Genomic DNA, 24,171 nt, shown 5'->3' with positions numbered 1-24,171 from the left:
TGGAGGCTGTATGAGGTTCAATCTACCATTCTTGGTGGTTCTTGGAGGAAAAAATCCCTGGCTGGGTGTTAGCTACAAGCTTTACAGCTTGTACAGCTGGCACTCATGCACCCTTTGTGGTGGTGCATTCACTATTGTCAGACATCACTAAATACAGTAACAGGAGGAAGTTACAGCACTGTGTGTGTTTTGGTTTATTCCCCCTTCTTCTACCGTGGAGGATTTCTAAGCTTTGAGGGCTCACCCACATTTTGTCATATAGATCACATATGGGACTTGTTGATATTCACTTCATAAAGTAATATTTTTTATTGTGTTATATGTTAGTTATTTAGAGCGCAGCTCCTATTTTTTACTTATTTGTTGGTGTATATCTCACTTTGAGCCGCAGATATATTTAAGAGGATAGGATACAGCGCAGTTTTCTTTTTGCACAATATCTCTCTTCTGTTACATTGTTACAGTGGATTATAGATTTTGCTCCCTAACCATATAGTTGGCTATTTATATTTACCACCGCATATAGATATTTAAGAATAAATTGCCTTTTTAAAAACTTTACATATTAACTAAATTATATCCCACACTTTAAGGTTATTATCCAATTAATCAAAACAATAATCAGCCAACTAATTGATTATGAAAATTATTGTTAGTTGCAGCCCTAGTGACAAACTAGAAACACTGCCATGGCAGGTTGCAAAGATGAGCCTCCTGCAGAAAACAAAAGTTTTGGAAAGAATCTCCAAGCATTCTATCCAAAACCTTGTTTTTTCCAGGAAGTGCTTCAGTGCTTCAACTAGTGCTGCTGGATCAACTTTGGGAAGAGACCTCTTCTGATAACGGAGTGATCAAAAAATTCTCTGCACAAGCTCCGTCCAGTTACAGCAATGGCAGAGTGAGAGACTAGTGGTGAGGGATGCCGGCATTGGACTCATCCCTGAGCAGCTTAATATGGGAGCAATCCCAAGCTTGCAGTGGTACAATAACCACACATTGGGGATGATTTACTAAAGGCAAATCGACTGTGTACTTTGCAAGTGCAGTTGCTTTAGAGCAGGAGTAGGCAACCTTTGAGAGATGGAGACCTACCTGGACAATGTTTTTTTGCTTCCTGTCGATGATTGCCATTTTTGTGCCACTAATTTTCTTGCCTGATACAAGCTTCTTACCACCGCTATCAATGCACAAGCTGGTCCAGCCTCTTTTCTGATATAGCCCAGTACACATGTTCTGGGTTCCAGATCAAGACTCACCCTAAACGTAGTATTGATTATTTTTGCTATCATAGTCCAATACTGATGCAACTTTGGACTATCCAAAACATGTGCATAAGGTCTCCCGTCTCAGTACATCTGGGGCACTTGTCATCTAAGCATGTGCATTTTCTTAGGTGTATAATAAGCTCTATATTGAAGGAACAGATGAGATGTTTTTTTTTTTTTTCTTTTTTTTTTCTTCGAAGGGGAAACCGATACTAATGGTCGCAGCTCTAAAATCCTTGCCCATTGCTCTGCTGTTATTTCTCCCACATCCTCTTCCCATCTTATTTTTTTTAAAGCAAATTTTCATTTCTATCTTTTTTCCCCCATTGTTTGCGAATACACCAGCGATATCAACCCCTTATTGGAATCAGCTTTAATTACTCTCTGGAGAAGGGGAATCTCACTCCGATTCAGGGTACTGTTGTTAAACTGTTTACCCAAAGCATGTCTTATCTGTAAATAGCTATAAAACACCTTATTTGGTATCTCATATTCTTGTCTCAACTCTATAAATGATTTCAGGCTATTACCCTTGTAGAGTTGGGTTACCTGGCATACTCCATGTTTTTCCCATTCCTTGTTCTTTTCTACATTGAGGAGTTCTTGCAGATTAAAATTTTTCCAAATAGGTGAATATTCAGTTAATCCCTTATACCCCATTATTCTTAGTTGTTTGCCATATTTTTATCATCAAATTTACCTGGACAACATTGAAGAGATCAAAGATCACCTGGGTGCAGTGCCCCCCCCCCCTTTTTTTTCTTAAAGAAATTAACTAGCAAGCCCCTAATAAAAAGTCAGCATTAAATACCTAGAAAAATCTGCTATAAATGTCACTGTAAAAACATAAACTTAGCTTACCTTAAATGTTAGCATCAGTGAGAACTTTTTCTACCACAAGTCTGATGCCTGAGTTCATCATGAAAGCAGAGGCAGTGTACAGAGATCAGTAGCGTGCAGGGCAGTGTACGGTAGGGTCAGTAGCGCGCAGGGCAGTGTACGGGAGGGTCAGTAGCGCGCAGGGCAGTGTACGGGAGGGTCAGTAGCGCGCAGTGCAGTGTACAGGAGGGTCAGTAGCGTGCCGGGCAGTGTACGGGAGGGTCAGTAGCGCGCAGGGCAGTGTACGGGAGGGTAAGTAGCACGCAGGGCAGTGTACGGGAGGGTCAGTAGCACGCAGGGCAGTGTACGGGAGGGTCAGTAGCACGCAGGGCAGTGTACGGGAGGGTCAGTAGCACGCAGGGCAGTGTACGGGAGGGTCAGTAGCACGCAGGGCAGTGTACGGGAGGGTCAGTAGCACGCAGGGCAGTGTACGGGAGGGTCAGTAGCACGCAGGGCAGTGTACGGGAGGGTCAGTAGCACGCAGGGCAGTGTACGGGAGGGTCAGTAACGTGCAGTGTACGGGAGGGTCAGTAGCATGCAGTGTACGGGAGGGTCAGTAGCGTGCCGGGCAGTGTACGGGAGGGTCAGTAGCGTGCAGGACAGTGTACGGGAGGTCAGTAGCAGGTAAGGCAGTGTACAGGAGGTCAGCAGCAGGTAGGGCAGTGTACGGGAGGTCAGCAGCAGGTAGGGCAGTGTACGGTAGGTCAGTGTACGGTAGGTCAGTGTACGGGAGGTCAGTGTACGGGAGGTCAGTGTACGGGAGGTCAGTGTACGGGAGGGCAGTGGCAGGTAGGGCAGTGTACAGAGGTCAGTGGTAGGTAGGGCAGTGTAGAGAGGTCAGTGGTAGGTAGGATCAGGAGGGCTGTGGTGTCAGGAGGGCTGGAGTGTACAGAATTTTTTTTAAAAAGCAGTGGCACTGATCCCTTATTTTATTTTTACTCCTCATTTGTTATGGACTTTCTTTACAAGGTACTTTGAACATTTACCTCTTGTATCACATAATTTCACCATCAAAAGCACATCCTAAAGAGATATTCTTCTTTACCTACAGGTAAGCCTTATTCTAAGCTTACCTGTAGGTTAAAAAAAAAAAAAAAAAAAAAAAAAATCACAAAAGCAGGCTTTACTACCACTTTAACCTATGATCAGATATGCAAGATCTCTGCTGTGTTTTTCAATGAGCAGATGAGAAAAACAAAAAAAGAAGATTAAAATGGCATTTAACCACTTCAGCCCCGGTCCATTTTGCTGGCCAAAGACCAGACCACTTTTTGCGATTCGGCACTGCGTCACTTTAACTGACAATTGCGCGGTCGTGCGATGTGGCTCCCAAACAAAAATTGACGTCCTTTTTTTCCCCCACAAATAGAGCTTTTGGTGGTATTTGATCACCCCTGCGGTTTTTATTTTTTTGCGCTATAAACAAAAATAGAGCGACAATTTTGAAAAAAAAAAAAAAAAAAAAAAGCATTATTTTTTACTTTTTGTTCTAATAAATATTCCCCAAAAAAATATATAAAAAAATATTTTTTTCCTTCAGTTTAGGCCGATACGTATTCTACATATTTTGGTAAAAAAAAAAAAAAAAAAAAAAAAAAAAAAAAAAAAAAAAAAATCGCAATAAGCTTTTGATTGGTTTGCGCAAAAGTTATAGCATTTACAAAATAGGGGATAGTTTTATGGCATTTTTATTAATTTTTTGTTTTACTAGTAATGGCGGCGATCAGCGATTTTTATTGTGACAGCGACATTATGGCAGACACATCGGACATTTTTGGGACCATTGTCATTTATACAGCAATCACTGCTATACAAATGCAGTGATTCCTGTGTAAATGACACTGGCAGTGAAGGGGTTAACCAGTGGGTGGCAGTGTAGGGGTTAAGTGTTCCTAGGGGTGTGTTACTAACTGTGGGGGGCTGGGCTTTCATTTAGTGAACACTGATCTCTGCTCCAAGCACATGGAGCAGAGATCAGCGTCACTTGTTGCTAGGCAGAACGGGGAGATGCGGTTTATAACGGCATCTCTCCGTTCAGCCGCCCCGTGAGACGATCGCGGGTATGCCCGGGGGTATGCCCGCGGCGATCGAGTCCGCGGGACACGGGACCAGACTCACGAGGGTCCCGAACCAGCACGCGAGATGGCAGGGCAGCATTAAAGATTGGACGTACCTGTACGCCAATATGCCTGCCCGTGCCATTCTGCCGACGTACATCGGCGTGCGCTGGTCGGGATCCAGTTAATGTCCATTTAAAATAATGTATTAATTTCCACATTTAATTTCATTATTTTTAGTCTACTTCTATTGATCTGAATGACCCTTAAGGCTGGGTTCACATTGCAGCGATGCTGGAACGCCGCAAATCCGCAGCGGGTTCCCGCATCGCATACATCCCGGCGGCAGTTCACACTGCCCTATGCGAACTGCTGGGAGTGTCAGTGAAATGTTAATGACACCCCCAGATCAGTTCGCATATCGCAGTGCGATCTGCAGACTCGCACAGGAATCGGATCGCATGGTGTGAACACCCATGCGATCTGATTCTGCTGCGGACCAAAAAAAGGGTCCTGTGCGAGTTTGGGGCGGGTGCGATGCGAATTCAGCCATACTATCTGTACGGCTGAACTCGCATCGCACAGAGATCGGATGTGATTTGCACTGCAGTGCGGTGCGAATCACATCCGGTTCTCGTAGCCGCAGCAGTGTGAACCCAGCCTAAAACTTGAAAGCTTTCTTTTTCAATTATCCCACACATTTAAATCCTTGAATTTTGTTACATATCCTCTATGCCTTATGAATATGCACTGCTGTATAACACATTTCACAGAGCCTGCCTTGTTGATGACAGGAGGCACAGTCAGTACCAAACATTCCACGTCATATCTGCTTCCATGCAACAAGGTACCATGGAATATGTAGTCCTTAATTAAAATAATAAGTAGAGGATAACTGCAAAGCATACATGGAATCCAGTAAGTTGTGGTAGTTGTGCCAGTAGACAGGCAATGCTCACAACATGAAAGGAGATTTTTCAAGTAAGCTTATATTGGATTGTCAAAAATCACAATGCCGGTTAAAATAATGAAAAGGCAACATTTTATTTTTCATTTTGAATAGCTTATACGAAGGGTTATAGCAACTGTATGGTTTATTTTTGCTATCTGTGGGAGATTGACGGACACAGCTCCAGTAATCTTGACCGTAGGGTTATTACGCCACCTTCAGGAGAGGACTAGGCAGAACATGTAACACATGTAAAAAACAACAGAACTTTACAGTTCCGCCCAGGGGGCGGTCCCTCTGGTAATAACCCCTCAGCCTGCAGCTCAGTATGTCAACAAGCAGTATAACATAAACCAATAGGAAGGGAGGGTGCTGTGTCCGTCAATGAACTTCCGAGAAAAAAGGATTTTATGGTGAGTACAAAAATCCTATTTTCTCTTTCGTTCATTGACAGACACAGCTCCAGTAAGCTTGACCTTAAGGATGTCCCCAAGCAGTGTCATAATGAGGGGTGGGAACAGCAACATAACTTCTCCCACAACCAGCGGTGCTCCCTAAGAGGGGAGTCACCATCTTAACTAACCGCATCAGAACCTGCGGTCAACAAATGCAGCAAGGTGCATTAATATTCAAAAACGTAACTTTTTCTTAACAGAAGAAAGAGTGTAAGATTGCAACATTACATGGCCGCCTGCAAAACTGAGGCCAAAGCAGGCATCAGAAGATGCACTTACATCCACTTTGTAGAATTTTGTAAAGGTCTGAATGGGCGACCATGTCGCCGCCTTACACACCTGGGTTACTGACGCTTGATTTCGGAAGGCCCAAGAGGTCCCAATTGCCCTAGTGGAATGGGCCATGACAGGAAAGGGGGGCACCTGCCCCTTCAAGGCGTAAGCCTGGACCACGATCTGTCTAATCCACCTGCAAATGGTGGACGAGACAGCCAATCCTTTTTTCGAACCAGCTACAAAAAACCAACAGAGTCTGACTTCCGGAAGGGAGCCGTGGCAGACAGATAAACCCTTAGAGCCCGGACCACGTCCAGGGAATGGAGGGCCATCTCCATAGGATGTGTTGGTTTAGGACACAGAGATGGTAACACAATGTCTTCATTGAGGTGAAGACGAAACCACCTTCGGTAGAAAGGAAGGTTGTGGACGCAATACCACCTTATCCTTGTAGATAACCAGATAGGGCGACTTGCAAGACAAGGCCGCCAGTTCCAAAACCCTCCTGGCCAATGTAATGGCCACTAGGAAGACCACTTTCTGGGAAAGAGTCAACAAGGGACTTTCCCTGATGTTCTCAAACGGCGGTTTCTGAAGCACCGATAGCACCAGGTTCAGATCCCACGGAGGCAAGGGTAGACGCACCGGAGGGACTACATCCCGGACCCCTTGTATAGAGAGTGAGACGCCAGGGGGTCGTTGGAAAAAAACAGCCAAGGCTGATATCTGTCCCTTGATGGTGCTCAAAGCCAGTTTCTGGTCTACTCCTCGCTGTAGGAACAGCAGGATCCTGGAAACGGAATCTCCTCACACATGGAGATATAAGCCTTCCACGTATGATGATATATCTTCTGAGAAGATTTTCGTGCCCTCAGCATAGTGGAGATTACAGAGTCCAACAGGCCTCGGTTCTTTAGCACCTGGCTTTCAACAGCCATGCCGTTAAAGCCGGCGACGGTAAAGCAGTATGGAGAATCGGACCTTGGGACAGAAGGTCTTCTCACATCGGTAACTGCCAGCGAGCATCCGCCACCAGGCGTACTAGGTCGGCGTACTAAGGACGCGGAGGCCAATCTGGGGCAATCAGTATCACCGGAATCCCCTTGGCCTCCACTCGTGAAAAGTCTTAACGGAGGAGAGGCGTAGATCAGTCGGTACTGATCCCATGGAGCCACCAGCGCGTCTGATGCGTCTGCCCAACGCTCTCTTGTCCTGTATACGAACCTCTGCACCTTTCGATTGAGCCAAGAGGCCAGATCTACATCTGGTGTGCCCCACCACAGGCACAAAAGCCCGAACACCTCCGGATGCAACAACCACTCTCCTGGGTCCAGCACCTGACGACTTAGATAGTCCACATGCCAGTTTTCTACTCCCGGGATGTATATGGCCGACAGGGCCGGTACATGCCGCTCTGCCCACCGAAGGATGTGAGCGACCTCCCGTGCTGCAGCCGAGCTTCTTGTTCCTCCTTGGTGGTTGACATATGCCACCGCCCTGGCGTTGTCTGACTGGATCCTGATCGGATGCCCTCTTAGTCTCATCGACCATGTGGATAGGCCTAGCCTGATCGCTTGGAGCTCGAGCACGTTGATCGGCAACTTGGATTCCTCCCTCGACCAGAGGCCCTGGGTTGACTGTACTCCCAGTACTCCACCCCAGCCGGTCAGGCTGGCGCCCATTGTGATCACTGTCCAATGCAGAGGTAGGAACGACTTCCCGGACCGAAGTGCCAGAGATCTCAGCCCCCAGAGAAGGGAATCCCTGACTAACTGGCTCACCTGAATCTGTCGATCCAGGGATAACAGAGATTTGTACCATTTTGTCAATATCTCCTTCTGCAAGACTCTGGTGTGAAATTGAACGTACGGTACCGCCTCGAAGGAGGCCACCACGAGCCCCAGGGCTCTCATGCAGAAGCGCAGCGACAATCACCTGCAGTTCAGAGACTGCAGCTTGTCTGAAGGGAGAAAAACTCTCGCTTCCACGGAGTCCAGCAGTAAGCCTAGGTACTCCAGGCGCTGACTTCGAGGTTCAACACCCACCCAAATTCCCGCAGGGTCTGCATGGTGATCTCCACATCCTCCTTTAATTATGAGCGGAAGCTGCTCTCAGGAGGAGATCGTCTAGGTAACCCACGATTACGATCCACAAAAAAACTGCAGTGTGTGGAAAAACACCACTATATAACCAGGTCTCCTCAACAGGAGTGATCCCCAACATTGTGGAAGTAATGCAACAGTGCATTAACCCAAAACAGTACTGCGTTTTTATCGAAAAACCAGGAAAAAATTCAATTGCAACTATACGGCCGCCTGCAAAACTTTGCCGGATGCACTGACGTCTACCTTGTAGAACTTGGTAAACATATGGACAGACGACCATGTCGCCGCCTTACACACCTGAGTGACAGACGCTTGGTGTCGGAAGGCCCAAGACGTTCCGTTTGCTCTTGTAGAGTGGGCCGTGACTGGAAAGGGAGGCACTTGCCCCTTCAAGGCGTAGACTTGGACTACAATCGCCATGCCCGTCTTAGGACCAGCCACTGAAACAAACAGTGAGTGACTTCCGAAAGGAAGCTGTGGCAGACAAGTACACCTTTAGAGCCCTAACCACATCCAGAGCGTGAAGTGCTATCTCCTTGGGGTGCTTAGGCTTAGGACACAACGATGGCAATACAATGTCCTCATTGATATGAAAGGCCGAAACCACCTTCGGTAGAAAGGACGGTTGCGGACGCAACACTACCTTATCCCTGTGGATGATCAGATAAGGCCACCAGTTCTGAAACACTCCTGGCCGATGTGATGGCCACAAGAAAGACCACCTTCTGTGAAAGGGTCAGCAGAGGAATCTCCCTGAAATTCTCAAACGGCAGCTTCTGAAGCGCCGACAACACCAGGTTCAAATCCCACGGAGGTAACGGAGGACGCACCGGAGGGATTACATGTCGCACCCCCTGCACAAAAGGTACTCACTAATGAGTGAGATGCCAGGGGTCAATGAAAATATACAGCCAGAGCTGAAATCTGCCCCTTGATGGTGCTCAACGCCAACCTCTGGTCTACACCTTGCTGAAGAAACCGCAGGATCCTGGATATAGAGAAGGAGCGGAGATGCCACCCTTTCTCCTCACACATGGAGACGTAGGCCTTCAAAGTACGATGGTATATCTTCCTGGAAGAAGATTTCCGCGCTCTCAGCATAGTTGGAATCACCGAGTCTGACAGACCCAGGTTCCTCAATACCTGGCTTTCAATAGCCAGGCCGTTAAAGCCAGTGATGGTAAAGCAGGATGAAGGATTGGACCTTGAAATAGGAGGTCATCTCGCAACGGTAGTGGCCAGGGAACGTCTGCCACCAGGCGCACCAGGTCTGCGTACCAGGCCTGCTGAGGCCAATCAGGATTACTGGAATCCCCTCGGCCCCCACTCTGCGAAGTAGACGTGGCAACAGTTTTAGCGGAGGAAAGGCGTAGATCAGCTGGTACTGATCCCACGGATCCACTAGCGCGTCTGCCCACTGATCTCTTGTGCTGTACACGAATCTCGGCACCTTCCGATTGAGCCGGGAGGCCAATAGATCCACATCTGGTGTGCCCCATTTCAGGCACAGCAGCCTGAACATCTCCGGATGCAATGCCCATTCTCCTGGGTCCAGCATCTGTCGACTCAGATAGTCCGCCTGCCAATTTTCCACCCCCGGGGTGTAACTGGCCGAAAGGGCCAGAACGTGTCGCTCTGCCCACCGAAGTATGTGAGCGACCTCCCGAGCAGTGACTGAGCTTCTTGTTCCCCCTTGGTGATTTATGTACGGCCATGGCGTTGTCTGACTGTATCCTGTTCGGACGCCCTTGAAGACACATCGACCACATGTGGAGCTACAGCCTAATCGCTCTCAATCCAAGCAGATTGATCGGCAACTTGGATTCTTTTCCGTCGACCAGAGTCCCTGAGCTGACTGAATCCCCATCACTGCACCCCAGCCGGGCAGACTGGCGTCTGTAGTGACCACCGTCCATTTCAGAGGAAGGAACAATTTTCCGGACTGAATCACTGGGGGCCTCAACCACCAGATCAGGGAGTCCCTGACTGGATGGCTCACCTGGATCTGCCGATCCAGGGACAATGGAGATTTGTCCCATTTTGTCAATATCTCCTTCTGCAGGACTCTGGTGTGGAACTGGGCATAAGGTACTGCCTCGAAGGAGGCTACCATGAGCTCCAGCACCTGCATGCAAAAGCGGAGTGATGACCACTTGCGGTTCATCAGTAGTTTGACCGCAGATCTGAGAGTCAGCAACTTGTCTGAGGGGAGAAAGACCCTCGCTTCCCTGGAGTCCAATAGTAACCACAGGTACACCAGACGCTGAGTCGGTACCACCACCGTCTTCTTTAGGTTCAACAGCCACCCAAACGTTTGCAGGAACTGCAAGGTGATCGCCATATCCTCCTCTAATTCTGAGGTGGAAGAAGCTCTCAGGAGATCGTCTAGGTAACCCAAGATCGCGATCCCGCGTTGTCTCAACAACGCCAACAATGGAGCCAGTACTTTGGTAAAGACTCGGGGGGCTGATGCCAGGCCAAAAGGAAGAGCCACAAACTGGTAGTGGGCTTCCCCGACTGCCAAACGCAGAAACTTTTGATGCCGAAGGCATATGGGTATATGCAGGTAGGCATCCTGAATGTCCAAGGACGCCAGGAAGTCCCCTTGATGGAGTGCAGCGACTACTGAGCGAACTGATTCCATTCTGTACCTCTGCACTTTTACAAAGCGATTGAGGGCTATTAGGTCCAATATTGGATGTACCCCTTCCTTCTTGGGAACCACAAACAGATTTGAGTAGAACCCCTGGAAGCGCTTTCCAATTCCGGAACCGGTACAATCACCCCTTGATTTAGCAAGTCCCTCACCGCCCCTAACAGGGCCTCCCGGTGAACCGGGGACACGGGTATGCTGGAGGGAAAGAATCTGTTTGGCGGCCAAGAGAGAAACTCTATCTTGTAACCTGTGGAAATCAGATCGCAGACCCATTGGTCTGATAACCGGGAGGTCCAACGGGCTGCAAACTTCGGAAGACGACCCCCCACCGAGACATGGGTGGGGGCAAACCTTCATGCGGTAGCACTTTTGTTCACAGGCTTGCGGTTCCAGGGACGCTTCTGACCATCCGTGGGCGTCCTGTAGGGCTGGGATTGTTTTGCCGAAGCACCGGGCGGACGAAAAGCCGCTTGTGAGCGGAAAAGGAGGGCCCTTGCCTGCGGCGTGGCTCCTTAGCCTTCCTAGCCTGTGGGAGTAGTGTACTCTTACCACCCGTGGCATTCTTAATGTCATCCAACGAGGCTCCAAAGAGCCGTTCGCCAAGGAAGGGAAGATCCGTCAGGGCTTTCTTTGATGCCTGGTCAGCAGACCAGCATTTCAGCCAAATGAGGTACCTCAGCACCACGGCTCACACTGAGGCCCTGGATAGCAGAGGGAGAGTACCCAGGGCCCGCAAACGTACTTAAGGCCATGCACTAGTTGGTCTGCTAGTTCCACGCAGACAGGGGAGGCATTCTACTCTCCCAATTCGCGGTGCAAAAGTTTTGCCCACTCAGTCACGGCTGACCTCACCACCGTAAACAAGAAACGGGCCACTGCTTCGGCCTTCCTGTCCGTGGGATCCTTGAATGCAGGAGTCCCCTCAACCGGGATCGTGGTTACTTTATTTAACCTAGATACTGGGGGGTCCACGACCGGAGGAGCCGACCACTTTTTCAGAAGTCTTTCCTCAAAGGGGTAATGCACCGCCAAATTTTTGGGGACCGAAAATTCCCTGTAGATGAATTTGTCAAAATAAGTCAAATACGGGAACACCTTAGGTGAACGTGCTGGCTTGCGGGACCCAAAAGGGACCGGTACATCAGCAGAGGAATCCGCTGGCTCCTGAATCTTCAGGGTATCACGCACAGCTGTGATAAGTGCTCCAACAAGCGCCTTGTTGCGCGCGGACCCGGAAGGGGAATCATCCTCACTATCCGAATGGTCCTGGTCAGCCACGTCTGTTGGGTCAGAGCAGGGGTCTCCAGCCGCAGCAGGGCCCGAGTCTGCATCAGAGCTCCCCCCAGAGGACGGGGGGGGGGGCCTCTTACGTGGACCTTTCCTGCCACGTGCCGCCTCTATCTTAGCAACATAGGAGTCAAGGACCGCCGACAGGGTGTCCATGCGCACCGCGCTAACTGCAGGTGACCCGGTTGCTATAGCCTGGACTTCAGGGGAAGAAACACCAGTTTCTGAAGCCATGCTGACCCTAGCCTGTCTGCCACCTGCAAGGGGGCAAGGGGACTTAGGACAGTGAAGGTGCCACCCTCCTGCCGCGTGTGTGTGTGTGTGTGGGGGGGGGGGGGGTGGTACTTAGCGCTAGACTCACCACCCTGTGGCGTCCTGGAGTGCCTGGAGTCCCTAGGAGGTTCCCAGTTGCAGAAAGGAGAAAACTGTGTCAGCAGCAGCAGCTCCCACCAGCGGTGCAACGATCTGCAGAGCAGCTTTAGCGTTCAGCAAAGAGCCATCCAGCCAAATCAGGCACCGCAGCACCACTGATGACACTGATGCCCTGGAAAGCAAGGGAAGCATATCCAGGGCCGCGTCACAGACGTACTTAAGGCCGTGCACTAACCGGTCTGTCAGTTCCATGCAGACAGGAGAGGCCTGCTGCTTCTCCAACTCATGGTGCAATAGTTCCCACTCAGTAAGTGTCTGCCACACTAATGCTGTGCCCAGTACTGGTCGTATCGCTGACCCCACTACCGTTTTTATCACCTTTGTGCCCGCACAGTGCCTCCATCCTGGCAACGAACGTTTCGAGGACCGCCGACAAAGCGTCCAAAGGCGCTGCACTGTTTGCAGACGAGCTGGCTGCAATTGCAGGATGTTCAGGGGGGCTTGAGGAGGAGGAAAATAGGGACAGGGAGAGAAGAGAGGGACCCCCTAATCGACCTCCCAGGGAATACCCAGCTGCTCAATCCCGCCGAGGCCGGAAGAGCTGTACTTACCATCCGGAAGAGCTGGGGACATCCCATCACAGACCCAACTCGAGCAGTACGGGGTAGCTGCTGGTCACGGCACACTGTGACAAAGGCATCGGTAGTCCGGTCATATGTGTGCCCCAGAGCGTTGCGCTCACTGGCTGCTCCTGGAGCCTGGGGGGCACATCGTGGCCAACCCAGCACATAGCTAGGGTCTGCACATGCTCGATGGCCAGGCTGGGGAGACTACAAGGATCTATATTATCCAGCCTGTCACCCAGCCGGCTGTTGATAGAAGATCACAGGATCTTAAAATCTTGCGCAAAAGGCAAAATCCAGAAATACATCCCAGGACCAATGGTCCCGCAGGGAGCCTAGGTCCTTCTCCTTCACTAGGCAGAAAAAAACTGAGCTCCAGGAAGCAGGCTGAGGGGTTATTACCAGAGGGACCACAGAACTGTAAAGTTCTGTTTTTCACATGTATTACATGTTCTGCCTCGTCCTCTCCTGAAGGTAGTGTAATAACCCTATGGTCAAGATTACTGGAGCTGTGTCCGTCAATGAACGAAAGAGAAAAGAGATTTAGATAAAAATAAGGGATAGTGTATGAGAAGAAAAAAAAAGAATCGCTGATTCCTTAGCATATCACATGAAATTTGAGATACATTTTCAAAAGACATTTATGACTACAGACTCACACTGGTCCTGTTCCTTTACTGAAAGACGTATTTTCCTTTGGTAGCCAGTCTTTGTATTTTTTTGGATCATCTTCTTAAAATCAACTTGCAGAGGCACACCTACAGCAGGTGAGACTTTTACGGTTTGTTTTCCAGCGCTAAGGTAAAGAAGAAAAAGATTTAAAGAATATATGAACTTTGTAAAACAACCCATTCCATCTAAAATAGAAAAGAAAGGTAAAAATGTGTGTAGATATACAGAATCTCACAAAAGTGAGTACACCCCTCACAATTTTGTAACTATTTTATTATAGCTTTTCATGTGATAACACTGAAAAAAAATGACTACAATGTAAAGTAGTGAGTGTACAACTTGTATAACAGTGTAAATTTGCTGCCCCCTCAAAATAACATGGTGGGAGTGTCATGTTCTGGGGCTGCATGAGTTCTGCCGGCACTGGAGAGCTACAGTTCATTGAGGGAACCATGAATGCCAACATGTACTGTGACATACTGAAGCAGAGCATGATCCCCTCCCTTCGGAGACTGGGCTGCAGGGCAGTATTCCAACATGATAACGACCCCAAACACACCTCCAAGACGACCACTGCCTTGCTAAAGAGGCTGAGGGTAAAGGTGATGGACTGGCCAAGCATGTCTACAGACCTAAACCCTATTGAGCATCCTCACGGAAGATGGAGGAGCGAAAGGTCTGTAAGATCCAGCAGCGTAATGTCCTCATGGAGGAGTGTATTCACTTTTGCGAGATACTGTATATATATTTTTTTCTTTTGTCGATCACATAAACTTCCTTCTAAGCTGTATAAGTGGCTTGAAGAGGCAGGGGTGGAGAAACAGCAGTACACCCATCTTCTTGATCTTCCCACTGAATGGGTGTGCAGGGGGGGTGTCAGTACACATCTAACCATTGGAGAACAGGTAGGCTGTGCTGCTCCCTGCGCAGCCAGGAAACTGACTATGCTGGGATTTAAAATAGGAAAGTGAGGGGGATTAGCAGGATCACATGGTAGGAATGCAAAAAGAACAGGATATGGTAAAATAGGCACATATCAGGAATATGACATTTTAGGGTAACATACTCTTTAAGACATGAAAAAAAAAAAAAAAGGATTTTTGTAGTTGAAAACCTTTTCTTAAAATTAATTTATGGACAAAGGATTTCAGATAAAGTCTGGTTTAATTGCTACCAACGGGAAGACTGAATACTGGCAAACAGAAAAATCATAAGCCAGTGCTCATAACCCCTTCTCTACCCAGCATATCTCCGTTTTGTGGTAAAGCAGTACCACAGCATGAGAAGGAACACAGAGTTGTGTGACCTGCATCCCTCAAATTGACTGATTTTACAGCAAATACAAAAACCCTTTTTTCTTCTGTTCAGTAACACAGAGATTCAGATGTCCAAAATCAGTCCAACTTAAAGTGTTACTAAACTCACAACAGTAAAATCAGTCTGTATATGCAGCATAACATGCTTCTTATACTCACTGTGAAACCTAAGGGATTAATCCTCTGCATTGTGGAAAAAAAAGTCTGTTTTATCCTGTATGCACAGATCCTTCCCTCCTGCAATGTCTATCTGGGGAAGGCCAGCTAACAAAGGCGCATGTGTGTGTGTGTGTGTGTGTGTGTGTGTGTGTGTGTGTGTGCGCAGATTAACTATTTTCATATAACTGGGTTTAGTAACAGTCTGTTTGATCCTGTCTTCTCTGGTCCTCCACAGTCCCCAATCTCCTGATAGAACAGAGTAATGGGGGCACACTGCACATGCTCAGTTTGGTGTGTATTGCTATAATTTATTTTTTTCTTAGGAGAGTGCATGTGATCAGTACAGGGCCAATCAGCACTGTCCACACAGAGGGTCAGGGGTCCTGCATCTTTATTCCAACAATTAAGGAAGAATGAAAACGCCTCCTACAAGCTTTAACCAGACACTGATACAAGTCACAAGACTGCTTTAACTGCTGAGATAAGAAAAGGTATTTAGCAGTTTATAGTTACTAAAATAATTGCATTTCCATGTTCTGTATACTGTGGGAGACCAGATATAGTGAATGCAGGGTCCTGCGTTTAGTAACACTTTAAGGGAGGGCAACACAGCAGAAAACCCCAACCAGAATCACCTGCAGGTTAGAATCACCTAAAGTACTAACACCTGAATCTGAACTGATGAGGTGGAACCCCAGGGGATCTGCCTAGTAGAGATGGAGACATCAACCTGATGCTCCAAAGCAAAATAGAGATTACAACAACCACCAGAGCGGAATGACTCCATGTTCAAAGGAAACACAGATGTGGTCAACAGTGATAAAAAAAACTCTTGGAACAACCCCACAAGTGATAGGCAAGAAAGCAAGTAAGATTTTAGCTCCAGCCAGAAGAGATATGAACCACAAGCAGGAACTCTGGATCAACGAACAACATCCTTGCTAACACTCCTAGGTATCCCTGGGGCTTAACAGTAGAGGTCGACCGATATGGGTTTTTCTCTGGCTGATGCCAATATTTAGAAATCGCGGCGGCAGATGGCCGATTTTTTTGGCCAATTTTTTTTTTCTTCCCCCCCCCCCCCATCTCATAAAATCTAACAGTTAGACCCCTTTCACACTGGGGTGTTTTTAAGGTGCTTTTGGGCTAAAAATAGCGCCTATAAAATGCCTGCAAAACGGCTCCCCTGCAGTCTCTGCAAGCAGCATCTTTGGAGCTGTGTATACCGCTCCTCCACCACTCCTGCCCATTGAAATGAATGGGCACCGCTGCCAAAGTGCCTGCAAAGTGCTTTGGCAGCAGCGCTACACAGGCGCATTCAACCCCTCCATCGGCCACTAGTTGGGTTATAAGTGCCCCGCTAGCAGCAGAATAGCGCCGCTAAAATTATGGAAAGGCACCGCTAAAACTAGCAGCATTTTACCGTCAACCCCTGCCCGCTCCAGTTTGGAAGCAGCACTCTACCTGCAACAGGGGTCCCTTTCCTTCCCAGAGATAAGAGCACTGCAACACCTCGATGGTGTCCAACATATTCCAAACCCCTGATAGGGTTTCCTGAGATGAATCCCACTGAAACAGGGGTTGTAGCCTATACTAGGCTCCGCCAGAGGTTTAAGAGTAACCCCAGGGACTAGCTAATCCATAGAGACAAGCCCAAAGGTCTAGAGATTGCAGACATGATACAAGAGATGGTGAGAGACTGAACATGCTGCAGGAGACTGTCAGACTGCGGACATGCTATAAGAGTTGGTGGAGATATGAATCAGGAGACAGTCAGACACGAGGCTGCTAAAATTTGCTATTATAACAGGGCAATAGGGAAACACAGAATAATGTGTAGAAGGGCTCAGAGGGCTGCACAGAAAGTGCCAAATGGATGCAAGTTGAACTGGGTTCTGCACAGTACAGGGGAGACAGAAAGGTGTAATTGCAGGGGCACCAAGGGAAAGGGAGTACACTGTAGGCCTAAAGGGACACTTTCCGCAGCATAGTGCTGAAGAGACATAACTATCGCAGAATCTACAATAAACCCAATCATTTACAGATATGGGGGCATACCTTCATTCTGAAGGCTATTCAGAGGGTCTAGCTGACCTTAAGTCCCATGCACCAAGTCAGGTTCTAGAGGCCTGTTAGCACCTACTGCAGAAGTAGAAAAGGGGAAGGATGGGATTTAACGGACCTTGAAACCAGAACTCTGGGAGAAGCAGATTGTCTACATACAAAAGGCATGTGCATTTTTACTTAAAGTCTTGAAGTGTTTTGTGTATTTCTTCTAGATCTGCGCAGTAATCAAGGATAAAAACCTCTGTGCAAAAGCTTCCTATAATAATGACCAGTCACTGCTGTTCTCACTCATTGTGCAGTGGAAGTAAATCTCTTGTGGCTTTTGAGGAATATATTCTTCATATTACATTTTATATGCCCAGAATTCAACCGACCTTTAAAAGGATCTGATATTGCATATTGCAGTTGCAGAAGTGAAAGAAGTCCGGCATCTTACCTGAATGCTTGATTAATTTGTTTGTTGAGCTCAGCAGTATAAGCCATCCACATGTCTCCATCATTCAACCATTCCCAGCGGGTCAATAGCTCAGACTTTACAGCAGATTTTCCTGCGACTTTTCCAGATTCAGCTGATGCAGAACTCTCATCTTCAAGTTCAGTTTTTATAACAACTTCTGGCTCAGGATCTGCCTCGATTTTCCTCTTCTGGGATACTGCTACAAGGAAGTGGAGATTTGATTTTTAATACAGTAAGAAGTGCTGCGTGTTACCTCGTGACTCACAACTAACCAGAAATTAATTCAGCAAGCATCCATTCCTTAACACTTCATAGCAACGAGTTAAGCATGAGATTTATATGTAAAGCATGAGGTTTATACTGTAAATACTGAAGTTCATAAATATAGTCTATCAGTGATTTAAAGTGAGACAAAAACAATATCCTTATTCTCCAAAAAGAATCCACACACATCCACTATTTATTAGCCCTGTAATCGATTCTTCCTGAAACCATTTTTTTTACTGTGTTTCTCTTGTAATGTCCTCTGTGAACTCCTAAACTTCCGTTTGTTTGGAACAAGCAGTGCACTGCTCTATGCCCACTATACATGCCATAGTCCCTAGTCCATCATGGTAGTAGGCAACATTCCTATATACAGTGGAACCAGGGAAAACATATGTTGCCACCCTCTAACAGGAAGTCATATTACAGCATCAAATAAGGAATTTGGAGATTTGGTGGAGGCCGAGAGCAATAGAAGGGACTTCGAGTTAACCCTTGAAAAAATGTTTTTTTTTTTTTTTTTTAAACTGAGTTTAGAGTCACTTTAACTTACTTCTGGAACCAAGAAGGGCAATTATATTATGGATGAAGTTGATTTCCTCCAAAATGAAATAGCATATACAGTATTTGTGATATGTATGTGAAGGGTCAAGCCTTAAGACCGGGCCTCTTTTTTAGATGTGGTGTTTACAAGTTAAAAACTGTTTTTTGCTAGAAAATTACTTAGGACCCCCAATCATTATACATTTATTTCCCCAACATCCTAGAGATCAAAATGGCGGTCGTTGCAATACTTTCTGTCACACCGTATTTGCGCAGCGGTCTTACAATTGCACTTATAAAAAAAACAATTGGGCTAACTTTTACTGTTGTCTAGTAGATTTTTTTTTTTTATTATGATAGATAATGTTACGCCGGGTAAATTGATACCCAACATGTCACGCTTCAAAGATGTGCCCACTCGTGGAATGGCGACAAACGTTTACCCTTAAAAATCTCCATAGGCGACATTTAAAAAATTCTACCGGTTGCATAACTACAGAGGAGGTCTAGGGCTGGAATTATTGCTCTCGCTTTACCGATCGAGGCGATACCTCACATGTGTGGTTTGAACATCGTTTTCATATAGGGGGCGCTACTTATGTATGCGTTCGCTTCTGCAAGCGAGCTCAGCGGGACGGGGCGCATTTAAAAAAAAAAAAATAAGTTTTTCTTATTTATTTTACCTTTTACTTTTTATTTTTACACTGTTTTAAAAAAAAAAATAATAAATATGTCACTTATTTCTATTACAATGAATGTAAACATCCCTTGTAATAGAAGAGGAGATCTGGGGTCAAAAAGTCCTCACCCACCATAGATAAAAGTGATCTTGCGGTTAATCCACCACAGAGACCACTTTTATCTTGTACCGGACCACTGGTCGAACACAGGGATACCAGGGTTAGATAGTTGCTGCCATAACAACGATATCCGTCCCCAAAGTAGGGACACACATCAGTGTGCGGTGGTCCGGAAGTGGTTAAAAGGTAAACTGCATATTTTACAATACAGAAGCCTCAGTATATATTTATTTTACTTAGAGAGGTGGATGGAAAAAGTATCTGTGCCTTGTGTTTGGACTCTAGTAAGCACACAGACACCTAACCTCGAGAGCACCATCTTTAGGGCATAGTCTATGCATTAAGATAAAAAAAACTTCTGTGTGCAGCTCCCCCCTCCCTAATACTTACCTAAACCCAACTCGATCTAGCGACGTTGTATGAGAGTTTCAGCTGTCTCTCCCTCCTCATTGGCTGAGACATCAGCGAAGCGCCACTGGCAACCCCGCTGCTGTCAAAGTCAGTAAGCCAATGAGGAGAGAGAGAGAGGAAGTGGGGCTGAGCTGCGGCTCCGTGTCTGAATGGATATACAGAACAGCGACTCAGCTTGGGTGCCCCCCAAGCAAGCTGCTTGCTGTGGGAGCACTCAGCAGGAGGGAGGGGCCAGGAGAGCCAGTGAGGGACCCAAAAAGAGGAGGATCTGGGCTGCCCTGTGCAAAACAATTAAACAAAGCAGATAAGTAGAACATGATCCTTTTTTTTTTTTGGTTTTAAAAAAATAAAATTTAGTATAACTTACCTATCGGGCAAAATCACTTTAAGGCTTGACATGTTTGGTATCTGTTTACTTGATGAAATCCCATCTTTTATATTTTACAAAAAAAAATAAAAAATGGGTATAATATTGCGCAAATTCCCTTTAGTGCATTTTTTCCTGAAAATATGCATTTGATAAATAATTGTGCAAATATTGTGTGACATAAAAATTTACAAACACCATTATATTATTGGGGGTCCCGACTATCATATTTTTAATTTATTTTTTGATGGTTTACAGTACTTTCTAGCAAATAAATAAATAATAAATTCAGATTTTAACATGTCTGCAAAAAATTTATAAAAAACAAAAATAAATGCCCGATAGGCAAGTTATACTAAATTGTATTTTATTAAAAAAAAAAAAAAAAAAAAAAAGGGAAGGATCATGTTATACTTACCTGCTCCGTGCAATGGTTTTGCACAGAGCAGCCCACATCCTCCTCTTCTCGGGTTCACCGCCGGCGCTCCTGGCCTCTCCTTCCTGCCCCCACAGCAATCAGCTTGCTAAGGTGGCACCCGACCTGAGCTTGACGCCGCCCCCTCATTGGTTAAATGATTTTGATTGGCAGCAATGGGAGCCAATAGCACCCGCTGCTGTCTCAGCCAATCAGGAGGGAGAGTCCTGGACAGCTGAGGCTCTTGTACAACATCACTGGATCGAGATGAGGCTCATGTAGGTATTAGGGGGGCTGCTGCACACGGGAGGTTTTTTTTATCTTAAAGTGTTACTAACAGTAAAATCAGTCTGGAGTGCAGTAAATCATGCTTGTCGTCGCATTGGTGGCCGCAGTCCGCCAATTGGGGATGCCTGGTATAGTGTACGGTGAGCCTTATGGTGGCCATGCAGGGAACACTTTTAAATCTGATCATATTGTTGACAGATTTACTGTCTGATCGGAACAGCATACACATACCTCCCAACTGTTCCTGATTTCGAGGGACTGTCCCTGATTTGGACCAAAGTCCCTCTGTCCCTCCTCGTTTTGGTCTGATCTATATAGTTGTATATAAAATGCACTTTTAATCTATCAAAAAGTGTTTCCCAGTGCTAAACCTTTCATCTGATTTCTAAATGTCAAAAGCCAATATAAAGGAAGAGTAGTGGGAAAAATGCACTTGTGGGTTTAACCATTTTTTTTATATATAAAATTCTCCATTAAAAGGGGCGTGGCAGTGGGTGTGTCCTATGCCTACATACTTTTGATAAAAGGTGTCAAAAAGTTGGGAGGCATGCATAAACCTAGCGATCTTATAGAATAGGATCAGATTTTTTTTCTGGCAAAACCAATCAAGACAATTCTGATCAAATTGCTGAAGTTATCCTTTCTATAACCCATAGATATGATTACATTATCCAATTCTGTGAAGAATCATTCTCTGTGCAGAGGCCATGCATGTTTAGTCACTAATCTGAACCTGAGCTATCCCGCCAGGAAGCGGTCAAAGTGGCCAATCACATGACCCCTACCACACAACCACTGTAGTGAACTGCGCCCCCTATCACCAGAATTCTACATTTGCACAGAATACAGAGTGGCCAGTTCCTCCCCCATCCTACAATGGTGCCCCCTTCCTAACTACCCACCGCATGCAGCTTATAGAGAGATACAAGGGCATATTCGTCCTGCAACAACGTGTGAAGTACCCAGACATGCAGTGTGACAAAGCATCCCTCACCCCGAGACTTGCGCTCCCTGGCAGAACCTGCGCGCCCAGACATGTTCACCTCTTCCTCACTGCTTAGAGGCCAACACTGAGCCTCAGCTCGCATAGAGGGCTCGCCACTGGCTGACGGAGCTGTCACTCATAAGACGGCTTCTCACTATTGGATAAATGGGAAGCCGGGGTAGAGCACGTGGTAGGATGAGTTTCGTAGTGGACGGTGATTGGTTGTGAAGGCGGGGCGGAGGTAGCGGCATGGTGTTTAGTATTTTGGAGGTGAAGCTGTGACACTGAATGCACCATGTTAGCGGTACGCTTCCGTCTCCAGCAAATGAGGGTGAGTACTGAGGATGGCACACCGCGCCTGGTGTCACCTCCTCCCTCTCTCTCTTTATAGCAGAGCTGTGTTGTTGGAGCAGGTTGGGAGGAAGGCACTCTCGCGATAGCAGGGTCTGCTGTGCACATGGTAGTTGCAGTCCTCCAGGGCTGTGTGCTGTAACCTCTATCCTTACACTCATGGGATGGGGAGATGGGGTATTACTGGCCACGTGACAGTGGTGTCCTCTGCTGTCTACGGATAAAATCACATCAGCTTACTGCTACAGAATTTCTTGGATTTTTTTTTTTTAAGAGTAAAATTTAAAAAAAAAATCCCCAGTTAAAGGGAACTTTAGGATTTTTTTTTTTTCATTTTTGATAGAGCAAGGGAAGGTTATAACTTATCAGATTATTATTTTTTCACCATCTGTGTCCCATTATGGACATTTTCCCTTCACTTCCTGTTCCATAGCCAAACAGGAAGTGGGAGGAAGTCCCTGCAAATGAACCAGTGTCCCTATTGGAAGATTTCCCCTCTATTACATTCCTGGGGACAACCTAAACTTTGTGATTTTACTTTTCAATGATGACGGTAAACAGAAGAGGAGATTTGTAAAAAATCAATCAGCGCAATCATTAGATCAATAAAATAACTGTTATCACCAAAGTGTTTTCACTCCACTCATATCAAATGTATATAAACAGTGCTGCGCTACTAATAAATACAGTGTTCATTCAAAAATCAATAAAGACACAAACTATCAAAACATTCCAGTCCGTGATAAAACAGATATGTGACAAAAAGGAATGTTCCACCATTCTTATGCAAAAATCCAAATCGGGCTGCTCACCTCAGTTTCACCAGTTGGTCAAACAAAGCAGTTACCCTCTGGGGATATCAACAGAGACTGGTGTGATGCTGGCACCGGAAGTCCTCTATTCCATACACATCCTCTGACTGGTTTAACAAACCCTCTGCATATGCAACGATCAATATCTATCTATATCGTATTCAATACCTATCTATAGCAGACTTAAAATCAGGGGGGAATTGTATGTGCGTGTTATACGCCGAAAGGCTGCCTCGGAGGGGATGGAGGGAACGCGATCGCTGCCAAAATAGAGAGAGCCGAATCTCCTATGTACTCGGCTCTGCGTGCAGTCGCGCCCAGTCCCGCCTTTGGACCAGTGTTATGTACATCATAAGAGCTGGGCCAAGGGGTGGGACTGTGAGCCGAGTACACAGGAGATCCGGCTCTGTTTATTTCAGCAATAACAAGGCTGAAGATGCGCACTGATCATGCTGCAAAGAGGGGCAAGGCTCCAGATGGGCACTGATCATGCTCCAGATGGGCACTAATCAGGCTGCATTGATGGGCACTGACCATTATTTTGCTTCAAAGTAGTTTTATTAAAAAAAAAAAAAAAAAAGTTTTTTTTTCCCTGAAACTTCCCACTTAAATTGAATGGGTGTGTTATGCACCGATAAATACAGTATATAAAAAAGGAATTCTAAAAAGAAATCTAGTGCTCCCCATATAAAAGCAATTTATTCTCGTAACCATACTCACAAATTGGGCACTATAAGCTGTGCTAGCTGTAGAAACGTGGATACAGAGTAAAACGGGATATCCGCGGGGTGACGTCAGTACATGGGCTCCGCCCCCTAAACGAGAATCGTCAAGGTGTAGACTTCTTTTAGTAGGGGTGGGGCTAGAGATGTCACTCCACTCTTATGTAGTCCTTGGTACTGGAATTGCACAGCAGTGGCTAATCCACCGCTAATAATAGACCTTCACGCTGCACTACAGGAATATCGGTGACACTGGAAAGGGAAATGATTACTTTACTCCGGGCGACACCTAACCACAAGGTGAAACCCCCCCCCATGATATACAAAGCCCACCTACTATTACTAATCACATCGCAGCCATCTAGACACAGATCAATAATTACTTTAATAATCTACATAAATACAGAAAAACAAAGACAAAAAAAAAAATATATATATATCATTTTTATATTAATAAAAAAAAATGGAAAATTTAATTATTTTTTTTTAAATGAAAATGGTAAAAATAAAATGAAACCAAATATGAAAAATAGCTCAGAATAAAACCATTTGATTTCAGATTAATTAAAACTCAGAATAAAAACATAACATTTCAGATAGATAAAGATTAACCACTTG

The 24,171-nt window shown here is 46.1% G+C and overlaps 2 protein-coding genes across 5 annotated transcripts in view; one reads left to right on the top strand and one right to left on the bottom strand.

Moving 5' to 3' along the window:
- PARP2 (poly(ADP-ribose) polymerase 2) overlaps positions 1-21,833 on the bottom strand; it is a 70,547-nt gene extending 48,714 nt beyond the window's left edge. For 2 of the 3 annotated variants that reach the window (XM_077461151.1, XM_077461153.1), the window contains exons 1-3: positions 21,678-21,833; positions 17,575-17,794; positions 13,584-13,720 (exon numbers count right to left, since the gene is read on the bottom strand). In XM_077461151.1, coding sequence (XP_077317277.1) covers positions 13,584-13,720; positions 17,575-17,794; positions 21,678-21,771 — 451 coding nt within the window. In that variant the 5' untranslated portion in view covers positions 21,772-21,833. The remainder of the gene's footprint in view (positions 1-13,583; positions 13,721-17,574; positions 17,795-21,677) is intronic. The other variant, XM_077461152.1, reaches the window with a different exon arrangement.
- A 38-nt stretch (positions 21,834-21,871) lies between these two features.
- METTL17 (methyltransferase like 17) overlaps positions 21,872-24,171 on the top strand; it is a 48,819-nt gene continuing 46,519 nt past the window's right edge. Inside the window, exon 1 of one of the 2 annotated variants that reach the window (XM_077461154.1) lies at positions 21,872-21,999. In XM_077461154.1, the coding sequence (XP_077317280.1) occupies positions 21,964-21,999 (36 nt within the window). In that variant the 5' untranslated portion in view covers positions 21,872-21,963. The remainder of the gene's footprint in view (positions 22,000-24,171) is intronic. The other variant, XM_077461155.1, reaches the window with a different exon arrangement.

Source organism: Lithobates pipiens, unplaced genomic scaffold (assembly GCF_037356315.1).
Source record: "Lithobates pipiens isolate NorthernLeopardFrog02 unplaced genomic scaffold, aLitPip1_a1.2 Scaffold_3, whole genome shotgun sequence".
NCBI classification, from domain to species: Eukaryota; Metazoa; Chordata; class Amphibia; order Anura; family Ranidae; genus Lithobates; species Lithobates pipiens.
The sequence above is the reverse complement of the archived record's forward strand: the minus strand, read 5'-3'. Positions and strand labels throughout refer to the sequence as shown.